The sequence below is a fragment of the Coregonus lavaretus genome (genome assembly GCF_964263955.1).
Source record: "Coregonus lavaretus genome assembly, contig: HAP1_SCAFFOLD_1887, whole genome shotgun sequence".
NCBI classification, from domain to species: domain Eukaryota; kingdom Metazoa; phylum Chordata; class Actinopteri; order Salmoniformes; family Salmonidae; genus Coregonus; species Coregonus lavaretus.
The window spans coordinates 62,581-76,199 of record NW_028160284.1 but is presented as its reverse complement, the minus strand read 5'-3'; the positions used below and the strand labels follow the sequence as shown (position 1 = coordinate 76,199).

Genomic DNA, 13,619 nt, shown 5'->3' with positions numbered 1-13,619 from the left:
ATTGCGAGTGTACCCATGAGTTGACCAGTCAAATGGCCAGCGCTAGAGGTTCCAAGACCGATCTATTCATTCTATTTCTATGAGTGCTGCTGCATTGTGGTCATTCAGTCAGCTGTTTGTTTGACAAAAAAAAAAAATATATATATATTTTCATGACAGTCTTCATCCATAACCGTCGGTTACACGGTTATACAGTAATAGTACCAGGCCTATTCAGATGTACTGGTTTCCCTAAGTATGATGCTTTTGATTACTCGTAATTTCCCCTGAAGGGATTAATCAAGTTGAATTGGATTCAGTTGAGAATTTACTTGAATTGTGAATTGAATTGCATTACTTTGCATTGAATCAAATTCATTGTAATGTCTCCCTAGGACCAGCGAGGGGCGCATGTCGAGACAGAGCCTCTGTGCGTCTTGGATTTCTTTGTGACAGAGAACCTTCAGCGACACGGCTACGGACTGGAGCTGTTTAGCTTCATGCTGCAGGTGAGACAGACACCAAGCCTTTACCTGGGACGGATCCAGGGTTGGGGTTTACCTGGGACGGAAGCAGGGTTGGGGTTTACTTGGGATGGATGCACGGTTGGGGTTTACCTGGGATGGATGCACGGTTGGGGTTTACCTGGGATGGATCCAGGGTTGGGGTTTACCTGGGACGGATGCAGGGTTGGGGTTTACCTGGGACAGATGCAGGGTTGGGGTTTACCTGGGACAGATGCAGGGTTGGGGTTTACCTGGGATGGATGCAGGGTTGGGGTTTACCTGGGATGGATGCAGGGTTGGGGTTTACCTGGGATGGAAGCAGGGTTGGGGTTTACCTGGGATGAATGCAGGGTTGGGGTTTACCTGGGATGGAAGCAGGGTTGGGGTTTCCCTTGTACGGTTGCAGGGTTGGGGTTTATCTGGGATGGATGCAGGGTTGTAAATTGTAAATTGAAATCCAATTCAATTATTTAAAACATTTCATTTATTAGTAATGATTTCTCAATAAACTGTAAAGGAGATATTTATTTTTAAATATATTTGTCCGATAAGAAACTCTCGTTTCATTAAAGTTTTTTTGTTACTAAACGTTTTGCTAAAGTTTGCACTAATGAATACACCCCTGCTCTCATCATTGTTGAGCACAGCGTTCTGTTTGGTTTGACCCGGGGGTGGATTCATTACGCCACTTCTGTTGCAAAACGTTTTGCAACAGAAACCTTTTACCCCAAAGCTGTTGAGTTCCATTTTGTTCTTAAACGGAAGTTGTAGTTCAGTAGTGTCTCTCTTAAAAAAAGAAGGGTCTGGAAGAAGTTGGAAGGGACCCCGCGGACTTCCCTCCACTTTAGAGCATGGAAGAATCGATCATTTATAGATGTGCAGCTTGTGCCAAAACCAGTGGCGGCTCCTGAAAAAATTCTCAGGAGGGGCAATTTTTCTGATGATTTAGGTGACCTACACACGTGCACGAGTCCGTGCACGCGATTCCAGATATCTTTACCTCTGAATAAACTGCCTTTATTATACCATATCCACCCTGTCCAAAGTCTCTACTTGGTCTCAGTTCTCCAGTAAACTTGTGATTATCAACAGTACACAACGGTAACAAACAATTGGGGGAACTCACGGGGCAGATAGTAACCACTTAAAAGGAAGCGATTCCCAAACCTTCCATAACAAAGCCATCACCTACAGAGAGATTAACTTGGAGAAGAGTCCCCTAAGTAAGCTTGTCCTGGGCCTCTGTTCACAAACACAAACAGACCCCACACAGCCCCAGGACAACAACAACAACAACAACACAATTAGACCCAACCAAATCATGAGAAAACAAAAAGAGAATTACTTGACACATTGGAAAGAACAAACAAAAAAACAGAGCAAACTAGAATGCTATTTGGCCCTAAACAGAGAGTACACAGTGGCAGAATACCTGACCACTGTGACTGACCCAAACTTAATGAAAGCTTTGACTATGTACAGACTCAGTGACCATAGCCTTGCTATTGAGAAAGGCCGCCGTAGGCAGACCTGGCTCTCAAGAGAAGACAGGCTATGTGCACACTGCCCACAAAATGAGGTGGAAACTGAGCTGCACTTCCTAACCTCCTGCCAAATGTATGACCATATTAGAGACACATATTTCCCTCAGATTACAGCGATCCACAAAGAATTCGAAAACAAACCCAATTTTGATAAACTCCCTTATCTACTGGGTGAAAAACCACAGTGTGCCATCACAGCTGCAAGATTTGTGACCTGTTGCCACAAGAAAAGGGCAACCAGTGAAGAACAAACACCATTGTAAATACAACCCATATTTATGTTTATTTATTTTCCCATTTGTACTTTAACTATTTGCACATTGTAACAACACTGTATATATACATAATATGACATTTGAAATGTCTTTATTCTTTTGAAACTTCTGAGTGTAATGTTTACTGTTAATATTTATTGTTTATTTCACTTTTGTTTACTATCTACTTCCCTTGCTTTGGCAATGTTAACACACGTTTCCCATGCCAATAAAGCCCTTAAATTGAATTGAATTGATAGTAAGGTCGCAATGACACAGAAAGCAGTTCAATGTCGGGGTACAGAGTCGCTCTCTTACCAGGATCGCGGTCCGCTCTGACCAGGGTGAAGGTGGCCGGCTCCACTTCTCTGTCCGGGACTCATCCAGCCAAGTCTCCCAGCTGTATTGGGATTCAGCTGCCAGCAGCGTTTTCATTATTTAGTCCGTTCGTAGCGGGTATGTACACGATCAACAAGATCAGTCCAAAACCAACCACTGGAAATCCATGGTTGGCAGAATGTTTGTAAACTAAGTCTACAAATTAAAAACATAAAATAACGCCGCACTGCAGGTCGCAACAGAGACGCTTCTAGCCGCCATTGTCTTAGTTACGTTCAACGTTACGTCACGTATGACGAAAGCGCGTAAGTGCAAGCCCACAGACACCCATAGAGAATGTATTGAAAGCTTTGAAATGTGAAAAAAATAGATTTTACATGACAGGCTATGAGAGACTTCTGGGCGATTTTCAACTTGACTGAAATCGCCCCAAAAACGGGCGGGGCCATTTGAAGCACGACTTTAGCCTGATTTGACATTTAGTGGCTGGCAGATCAGACGTGAACACTGATAACTGCTGTTGCCGTGATATAATTGATTAGAAAAAAAATCCCTTCCTTTTCCCGTTTGGCAGTGCGTCGCCCATATCGCCCTATTGAACAAGCCGTCCCTGGCCAAAACACTTCGTAGACTATTCAGATTGGAATGGCAACGCGTGGAAACCATACAATTAAAATGAACTACAACTTCTGTTTAAGAACCCAACAGCTTTTATGTCACGTTGAAGAGCGTTTGGAGTAAACAGTTTCTGTTGCCATGCATTTTGCAACAGATGAAATGTTTTGCAATAGAATCAGTGTAATGAATACACCCCAGGCTATGAAAACTAGAGCACACAGACTGTAATGTGGTGGAGGCGGGGGCAGAGTCACTGGATTAGAAATTGTGTTGCTAGAGATTACAGTGTTGCCAAGAGGGTGTTCTCCAAATGTCTGTTTTCTCGCTGAGACGTGTGGTAATTGCTCAGTTTGTTTTCTTCCCCCATGTTCAGCACAAAAAGGTGGAGCCAGTGCTGATGGCTTACGACAGGCCCTCCCCTAAGTTCATCTCTTTTCTGGAGAAGCATTACTGTCTGAAAAACAGTGTACCTCAGGTATGATTTGAGGGCGGTCTCTCCTGTGATTGCACCGCCACTGCTTTTAATTTCCCAACACCGTGTCGTCACTCTGGTAAATGACTATACAGGTCTGACACCAACAGCCTGATATAATGAAAATAGATATGAAAATATCATAAACGAACTGTTTCTGACTGAGATAAGACAGGAGGTGAAGGGGGATGGGCTAAAAATAGAATGACTGGTGCAATTAAGATATGATTTTATATTAATATGACGCAGGCAGGATGGTACTATTAGATAAAAGTAGATGTAATTTTCCATTAGTCCCCTGGGCATAACAAACTGAGATACAGTCAGCTATCAAACTGAGATACAGTCAGCTATCAAACTGAGATACAGTCAGCTATCAAACTGAGAAACAGTCAGCTATCAAACTGAGATACAGCCAGCCATCATCAGTCATGTGACTCCAGTCATCTCCAGACGACTAAAGCAAAAATAGGTAAATTAAATAGTCCTATTTAAAAACCTTTTTGTAAGCAGAGATGGAATTATACAGAAACAACAACATTTTTTAGGAGTATTCAATCAATAAATCAGTTCAACGCATTTAAACCCGTTTATAAACATGTATAATTTCTTATAATGATGAAAGTTCAAAGTTTTAGCCTCACGTTTTATCTGATGAGACAATATTTCACTTGAGATCAAAATACTACCTCAGGTTGTTATAAGGGTGTTGTTAAAGAAAGGTGAGGATAGACAAGAGCCTGTCCCTATGGGGCCCTGGTCAAAAGTAGTGCACTATAAAGGGAATAGGGTGCCAGTTGGGATGAACCTATGAGTCACCTTCTGTTTGTCATTACACCACAGTGTGTCCTCCAGACTGAGATAACCTCCAAAGCCTTATTCATCAGGCTGGCCCTAAAGTTAATGATTATGTTAATAACCTCCACAGCCTTACTCATCAGGCTGGCCCTAAAGTTAATGATTATGTTAATAACCTCCACAGCCTTACTCATCAGGCTGGCCCTAAAGTTAATGATTCTGTTAATAACCTCCACAGCCTTACTCATCAGGCTGGCCCTAAAGTTAATGATTATGTTAATAACCTCCACAGCCTTACTCATCAGGCTGGCCCTAAAGTTAATGATTATGTTAATAACCTCCACAGCCTTACTCATCAGGCTGGCCCTAAAGTTAATGATTATGTTAATAACCTCCACAGCCTTACTCATCAGGCTGGCCCTAAAGTTAATGCTTCTGTTAATAACCTCCACAGCCTTACTCATCAGGCTGGCCCTAAAGTTAATGCTTCTGTTAATAACCTCCACAGCCTTACTCATCAGGCTGGCCCTAAAGTTAATGATTCTGTTAATAACCTCCACAGCCTTACTCATCAGGCTGGCCCTAAAGTTAATGCTTCTGTTAATAACCTCCACAGCCTTACTCATCAGGCTGGCCCTAAAGTTAATGATTCTGTTAATAACCTCCACAGCCTTACTCATCAGGCTGGCCCTAAAGTTAATGATTCTGTTAATAACCTCCACAGCCTTACTCATCAGGCTGGCCCTAAGGTTAATGATTATGTTAATAACCTCCACAGCCTTACTCATCAGGCTGGCCCTAAGGTTAATGATTATGTTAATAACCTCCACAGCCTTACTCATCAGGCTGGCCCTAACGTTAATGATTCTGTTAATAACCTCCACAGCCTTACTCATCAGGCTGGCCCTAAAGTTAATGCTTCTGTTAATAACCTCCACAGCCTTACTCATCAGGCTGGCCCTAAAGTTAATGATTATGTTAATAACCTCCACAGCCTTACTCATCAGGCTGGCCCTAAGGTTAATGATTCTGTTAATAACCTCCACAGCCTTACTCATCAGGCTGGCCCTAAAGTTAATGCTTCTGTTAATAACCTCCACAGCCTTACTCATCAGGCTGGCCCTAAAGTTAATGCTTCTGTTAATAACCTCCACAGCCTTACTCATCAGGCTGGCCCTAAAGTTAATGCTTCTGTTAATAACCTCCACAGCCTTACTCATCAGGCTGGCCCTAAAGTTAATGCTTCTGTTAATAACCTCCACAGCCTTACTCATCAGGCTGGCCCTAAAGTTAATGCTTCTGTTAATAACCTCCACAGCCTTACTCATCAGGCTGGCCCTAAAGTTAATGATTCTGTTAATAACCTCCACAGCCTTACTCATCAGGCTGGCCCTAAAGTTAATGATTCTGTTAATAACCTCCACAGCCTTACTCATCAGGCTGGCCCTAAGGTTAATGATTATGTTAATAACCTCCACAGCCTTACTCATCAGGCTGGCCCTAAGGTTAATGATTATGTTAATAACCTCCACAGCCTTACTCATCAGGCTGGCCCTAAGGTTAATGATTCTGTTAATAACCTCCACAGCCTTACTCATCAGGCTGGCCCTAAAGTTAATGCTTCTGTTAATAACCACCACAGCCTTACTCATCAGGCTGGCCCTAAAGTTAATGATTATGTTAATAACCTCCACAGCCTTACTCATCAGGCTGGCCCTAAGGTTAATGATTCTGTTAATAACCTCCACAGCCTTACTCATCAGGCTGGCCCTAAAGTTAATGCTTCTGTTAATAACCTCCACAGCCTTACTCATCAGGCTGGCCCTAAAGTTAATGCTTCTGTTAATAACCTCCACAGCCTTACTCATCAGGCTGGCCCTAAGGTTAATGATTCTGTTAATAACCTCCACAGCCTTACTCATCAGGCTGGCCCTAAGGTTAATGATTATGTTAATAACCTCCACAGCCTTACTCATCAGGCTGGCCCTAAGGTTAATGATTCTGTTAATAACCTCCACAGCCTTACTCATCAGGCTGGCCCTAAGGTTAATGATTATGTTAATAACCTCCACAGCCTTACTCATCAGGCTGGCCCTAAGGTTAATTATTCTGTTAATAACCTCCACAGCCTTACTCATCAGGCTGGCCCTAAGGTTAATGATTCTGTTAATAACCTCCACAGCCTTACTCATCAGGCTGGCCCTAAGGTTAATGATTATGTTAATAACCTCCACAGCCTTACTCATCAGGCTGGCCCTAAGGTTAATGATTATGTTAATAACCTCCACAGCCTTACTCATCAGGCTGGCCCTAAGGTTAATGATTCTGTTAATAACCTCCACAGCCTTACTCATCAGGCTGGCCCTAAAGTTAATGATTATGTTAATAACCTCGAAAGCCTTACTCATCAGGCTGGCCCTAAGGTTAATGATTATGTTAATAACCTCCACAGCCTTACTCATCAGGCTGGCCCTAAGGTTAATGATTATGTTAATAACCTCCACAGCCTTACTCATCAGGCTGGCCCTAAAGTTAATGATTATGTTAATAACCTCCACAGCCTTACTCATCAGGCTGGCCCTAAGGTTAATGATTATGTTAATAACCTCCACAGCCTTACTCATCAGGCTGGCCCTAAAGTTAATGATTATGTTAATAACCTCCACAGCCTTACTCATCAGGCTGGCCCTAAAGTTAATGATTATGTTAATAACCTCCACAGCCTTACTCATCAGGCTGGCCCTAAAGTTAATGCTTCTGTTAATAACCTCCACAGCCTTACTCATCAGGCTGGCCCTAAAGTTAATGCTTCTGTTAATAACCTCCACAGCCTTACTCATCAGGCTGGCCCTAAAGTTAATGCTTCTGTTAATAACCTCCACAGCCTTACTCATCAGGCTGGCCCTAAAGTTAATGCTTCTGTTAATAACCTCCACAGCCTTACTCATCAGGCTGGCCCTAAAGTTAATGATTCTGTTAATAACCTCCACAGCCTTACTCATCAGGCTGGCCCTAAAGTTAATGATTCTGTTAATAACCTCCACAGCCTTACTCATCAGGCTGGCCCTAAGGTTAATGATTATGTTAATAACCTCCACAGCCTTACTCATCAGGCTGGCCCTAAGGTTAATGATTATGTTAATAACCTCCACAGCCTTACTCATCAGGCTGGCCCTAAGGTTAATGATTCTGTTAATAACCTCCACAGCCTTACTCATCAGGCTGGCCCTAAAGTTAATGCTTCTGTTAATAACCTCCACAGCCTTACTCATCAGGCTGGCCCTAAAGTTAATGATTATGTTAATAACCTCCACAGCCTTACTCATCAGGCTGGCCCTAAGGTTAATGATTCTGTTAATAACCTCCACAGCCTTACTCATCAGGCTGGCCCTAAGGTTAATGATTATGTTAATAACCTCCACAGCCTTACTCATCAGGCTGGCCCTAAGGTTAATTATTCTGTTAATAACCTCCACAGCCTTACTCATCAGGCTGGCCCTAAGGTTAATGATTCTGTTAATAACCTCCACAGCCTTACTCATCAGGCTGGCCCTAAGGTTAATGATTATGTTAATAACCTCCACAGCCTTACTCATCAGGCTGGCCCTAAGGTTAATGATTATGTTAATAACCTCCACAGCCTTACTCATCAGGCTGGCCCTAAGGTTAATGATTCTGTTAATAACCTCCACAGCCTTACTCATCAGGCTGGCCCTAAAGTTAATGATTATGTTAATAACCTCCAAAGCCTTACTCATCAGGCTGGCCCTAAGGTTAATGATTATGTTAATAACCTCCACAGCCTTACTCATCAGGCTGGCCCTAAGGTTAATGATTATGTTAATAACCTCCACAGCCTTACTCATCAGGCTGGCCCTAAAGTTAATGATTATGTTAATAACCTCCACAGCCTTACTCATCAGGCTGGCCCTAAGGTTAATGATTATGTTAATAACCTCCACAGCCTTACTCATCAGGCTGGCCCTAAAGTTAATGCTTCTGTTAATAACCTCCACAGCCTTACTCATCAGGCTGGCCATAAGGTTAATGATTCTGTTAATAACCTCCACAGCCTTACTCATCAGGCTGGCCCTAAAGTTAATGCTTCTGTTAATAACCTCCACAGCCTTACTCATCAGGCTGGCCCTAAAGTTAATGCTTCTGTTAATAACCTCCACAGCCTTACTCATCAGGCTGGCCCTAAAGTTAATGCTTCTGTTAATAACCTCCACAGCCTTACTCATCAGGCTGGCCCTAAAGTTAATGCTTCTGTTAATAACCTCCACAGCCTTACTCATCAGGCTGGCCCTAAAGTTAATGCTTCTGTTAATAACCTCCACAGCCTTACTCATCAGGCTGGCCCTAAAGTTAATGATTCTGTTAATAACCTCCACAGCCTTACTCATCAGGCTGGCCCTAAAGTTAATGATTCTGTTAATAACCTCCACAGCCTTACTCATCAGGCTGGCCCTAAGGTTAATGATTATGTTAATAACCTCCACAGCCTTACTCATCAGGCTGGCCCTAAGGTTAATGATTATGTTAATAACCTCCACAGCCTTACTCATCAGGCTGGCCCTAAGGTTAATGATTCTGTTAATAACCTCCACAGCCTTACTCATCAGGCTGGCCCTAAAGTTAATGCTTCTGTTAATAACCTCCACAGCCTTACTCATCAGGCTGGCCCTAAAGTTAATGATTATGTTAATAACCTCCACAGCCTTACTCATCAGGCTGGCCCTAAGGTTAATGATTCTGTTAATAACCTCCACAGCCTTACTCATCAGGCTGGCCCTAAAGTTAATGCTTCTGTTAATAACCTCCACAGCCTTACTCATCAGGCTGGCCCTAAAGTTAATGCTTCTGTTAATAACCTCCACAGCCTTACTCATCAGGCTGGCCCTAAAGTTAATGCTTCTGTTAATAACCTCCACAGCCTTACTCATCAGGCTGGCCCTAAAGTTAATGCTTCTGTTAATAACCTCCACAGCCTTACTCATCAGGCTGGCCCTAAAGTTAATGCTTTTGTTAATAACCTCCACAGCCTTACCCATCAGGCTGGCCCTAAGGTTAATGATTATGTTAATAACCTCCACAGCCTTACTCATCAGGCTGGCCCTAAGGTTAATGATTATGTTAATAACCTCCACAGCCTTACTCATCAGGCTGGCCCTAAGGTTAATGATTCTGTTAATAACCTCCACAGCCTTACTCATCAGGCTGGCCCTAAGGTTAATGATTATGTTAATAACCTCCACAGCCTTACTCATCAGGCTGGCCCTAAGGTTAATGATTCTGTTAATAACCTCCACAGCCTTACTCATCAGGCTGGCCCTAAGGTTAATTATTATGTTAATAACCTCCACAGCCTTACTCATCAGGCTGGCCCTAAGGTTAATGATTATGTTAATAACCTCCACAGCCTTACTCATCAGGCTGGCCCTAAGGTTAATGATTCTGTTAATAACCTCCACAGCCTTACTCATCAGGCTGGCCCTAAGGTTAATGATTCTGTTAATAACCTCCACAGCCTTACTCATCAGGCTGGCCCTAAGGTTAATGATTCTGTTAATAACCTCCACAGCCTTACTCATCAGGCTGGCCCTAAGGTTAATGATTCTGTTAATAACCTCCACAGCCTTACTCATCAGGCTGGCCCTAAGGTTAATGATTATGTTAATAACCTCCACAGCCTTACTCATCAGGCTGGCCCTAAGGTTAATGATTCTGTTAATAACCTCCACAGCCTTACTCATCAGGCTGGCCCTAAGGTTAATGATTATGTTAATAACCTCCACAGCCTTACTCATCAGGCTGGCCCTAAGGTTAATGATTCTGTTAATAACCTCCACAGCCTTACTCATCAGGCTGGCCCTAAGGTTAATGATTCTGTTAATAACCTCCACAGCCTTACTCATCAGGCTGGCCCTAAGGTTAATGATTATGTTAATAACCTCCACAGCCTTACTCATCAGGCTGGCCCTAAGGTTAATGATTATGTTAATAACCTCCACAGCCTTACTCATCAGGCTGGCCCTAAGGTTAATGATTCTGTTAATAACCTCCACAGCCTTACTCATCAGGCTGGCCCTAAAGTTAATGATTATGTTAATAACCTCCAAAGCCTTACTCATCAGGCTGGCCCTAAGGTTAATGATTATGTTAATAACCTCCACAGCCTTACTCATCAGGCTGGCCCTAAGGTTAATGATTATGTTAATAACCTCCACAGCCTTACTCATCAGGCTGGCCCTAAAGTTAATGATTATGTTAATAACCTCCACAGCCTTACTCATCAGGCTGGCCCTAAGGTTAATGATTATGTTAATAACCTCCACAGCCTTACTCATCAGGCTGGCCCTAAAGTTAATGCTTCTGTTAATAACCTCCACAGCCTTACTCATCAGGCTGGCCATAAGGTTAATGATTCTGTTAAACAGACTAAATACATTACCTGGATGTCATGTATCTATTATATACCTGGTGATTTATTTATTTTCCTTAGTGTCATCTCTCTCTCTCTCTCTCTCTCTCTCTCTCTCTCTCTCTCTCTCTCTCTCTGACCCTGTTCCCCCCCCCCCCCACCCCTCTCTCTCTCTAGGTTAATAACTTTGTGGTGTTTGACGGTTTCTTCGCCAACAGATCAGGTAATATTCCATCTCTGTGCCTGCCTATATCTCTTAATTATATCTGTAATTTTGGATGAGTAGTGTTGTGTAACTGGCTATGTCCCAAATGGTTCCCTTTCCCCTATATAGTGCACTACTTTTGACCAGAGCCCTATGGGTCCTGGTCAAGAGTAGTGCACTAAATAGGGAATAGAGTGCCATTTGGACGCATCAACAGTGGTGTCTTCATGCCTGTGGTGGTGTGGTGACTGGTAATAGCAGCAGGGTTTGGACTAGCATGGGTGGCCACACCCTCACGGGGACCTGCTAGTGTCACTTCTAATGCAGAGTAGGCTGCCTCTCTCTGTTCCCACTAAAACACACTGGTGTTTGCAGCTGACTTAAGGCGTCCGCATTCTTCCCAGCCAAAACAGTTTGGAAGAGTTTGTGCATACAGCGCCTTCGGAAAGTATTCAGAACCCTTTACTTTTTACAAATTTTCTTACGTTACAGCCTTATTCTAAAATGGATAAAACATTTTTTCCCCTTCAGCAATCTACACACAATACCTCATAATGACAAAGCGAAAACAGGTTTTTATAATTTTTTTACATTTATTAAAAATAGAAAACGGATACGTTATTCACAGAAGTATTCAGACCCTTTGCTAGGAGACTTGAAATTGAGCTCCGGTGCATCCTGTTTCCATTTATCATCCTTGAGATGTTTCTACAACTTGATTGGAGTCCACCTGTGGTAAATTCAATTGTTTGGATATGATTTGGAAAGGCACACACCTGTCTATATAAGGTCCCACTGTTGACAGTGCATGTCAGAGCAAAAACAAAGCCATGAGGTGGAAGGAATTGTCCGTAGAGCTCAGAGACAGGATTCTGTCGAGGCACAGATCTGAGGAAGGGTACCAAAACATTTCTGCAGCATTGAAGGTCCCCAAGAACTCAGTGGCCTCCAACATTCTTACATGGAAGAAGTTTGTAACCACCAAGACTCTTCCTAGAGCTGGCTGCCCGGCCAAATTGAGCAATCGGGGGTGAAGGGCCTTGGTCAGGGAGGTGAACAAGAACCCGATGGTCACTCTGACAGAGCTCTAGAGTTCTTTGTGGAGATAGCAGAACCTTCCAGAAGGACAACCATCTCTGCAGCACTCCACCAATCAGGCCTTTATGCTAGGCCAGACAGAAGCCACTCCTCAGTAAAGGGCACATGACAGCCCACTTGGAGTTTGCCAAAAGGCAACTAGACTCTCAGACCATGAGAAACAAGATTCTCTGGTCTGATGAAACTAAGATTGAAACTTTTTAGCCTTAATGCCAAGCGTCACGTCTGGAGGAAAGTCGGGATCAAGGCAAAGATGAACGGAGTACAAAGTATAAAGAGATCCTTGATGAAAACCTGCTCCAGAGCACTCAGGACCTCAGACTGGGGCGAAGGTTCACCTTCCAACAGGACAACGACCCTAAGCACATAGCCAAGACAACGCAGGAGTGGCTTCGGGACAAGTGTCTGAATGTGCTTGAGTGGCCCAGCCAGAGCCCAGACTTGAACCCAATCTAACATCTCTGGAGAGACCTGAAAATAGCTGTGCAGCGACGCTCCCCAACCAACCTGACAGAGCTTGAGAGGATCTGCAGAGAAGAATGGGAGAAGCTCCCCAAATACAGGTGTGCCAAGCTTGTAGCGTCATACCCAAGAAGACTCGATGCTGTAATCGCTGCCAAAGGTGCTTCAACAAAGTACTGAGTAAAGGGTCTGAATACCTATGTAAATGTGATATTTCCGTTTTTTTTTATTATTTTTTTATTTACAAAAATGTCTAAACTGTTTTTGCTTTGTGATTATGGGATATTGTGTGTAAATTGATGCAGGAAAAAAACTTTCAATTTTAGAATAAGGCTGTAACGTAAGAAAATGTGGAAAAAGTCAAGGGGTCTGAATACTTTCCGAAGGTACCATATTTTTTCCGGCTGTTCAGGCACACAAAACATTTTCTGGAGGCAAGCCGAAGTCGGAAGCCAAAGTCTACACCCCTTCGTCTGTGATTGGTCAACAGTAGGGATTCTTCAATAAAGTCTTTGCTGTCATTCAACGAGAGACGACTCGTTTTTCATGCACATTTGTTCATTGAGAAATACTGCACCAAACATATTAGATAGATGTAAAATTGCGCAACTAATAGCTCCTCTGCAAAAATTTCATAATTAATGACAGATTTCTTGAGTTATCTTAGATAAATTCTGACTATTTTGAGGACGTGGCGTCTCAAAATGGACAAACAGTATATTGCCTATTTTTTCTTGTTTTTCAAGCAAAGGTATTTTATACTCGTTCGGTTCACCTAGCCGAGTTTGGCTAGGTGCCAGCCGAACTGAAGCATGTGGAGGCCTTATGCCCCCTTGACTTTTTACAGCCTAAATTAAAAATGGATTAAAAATAATAATAAATCACCCATCTACATAACTACCCCATAATGACAAGTGAAA

General features: G+C 42.9%; 1 protein-coding gene across 1 annotated transcript in view; it reads left to right on the top strand.

Annotated features, from left to right (window-relative positions):
- Positions 1-13,619, top strand: part of LOC311121949 (uncharacterized protein) — a gene marked incomplete at its 5' end in the record, with an annotated part of 33,224 nt that overhangs the window by 4,325 nt on the left and 15,280 nt on the right. The window contains 3 exons of the mRNA XM_084196378.1: positions 375-488; positions 3,614-3,715; positions 11,112-11,157. Coding sequence (XP_084052504.1) covers positions 375-488; positions 3,614-3,715; positions 11,112-11,157 — 262 coding nt within the window. The remainder of the gene's footprint in view (positions 1-374; positions 489-3,613; positions 3,716-11,111; positions 11,158-13,619) is intronic.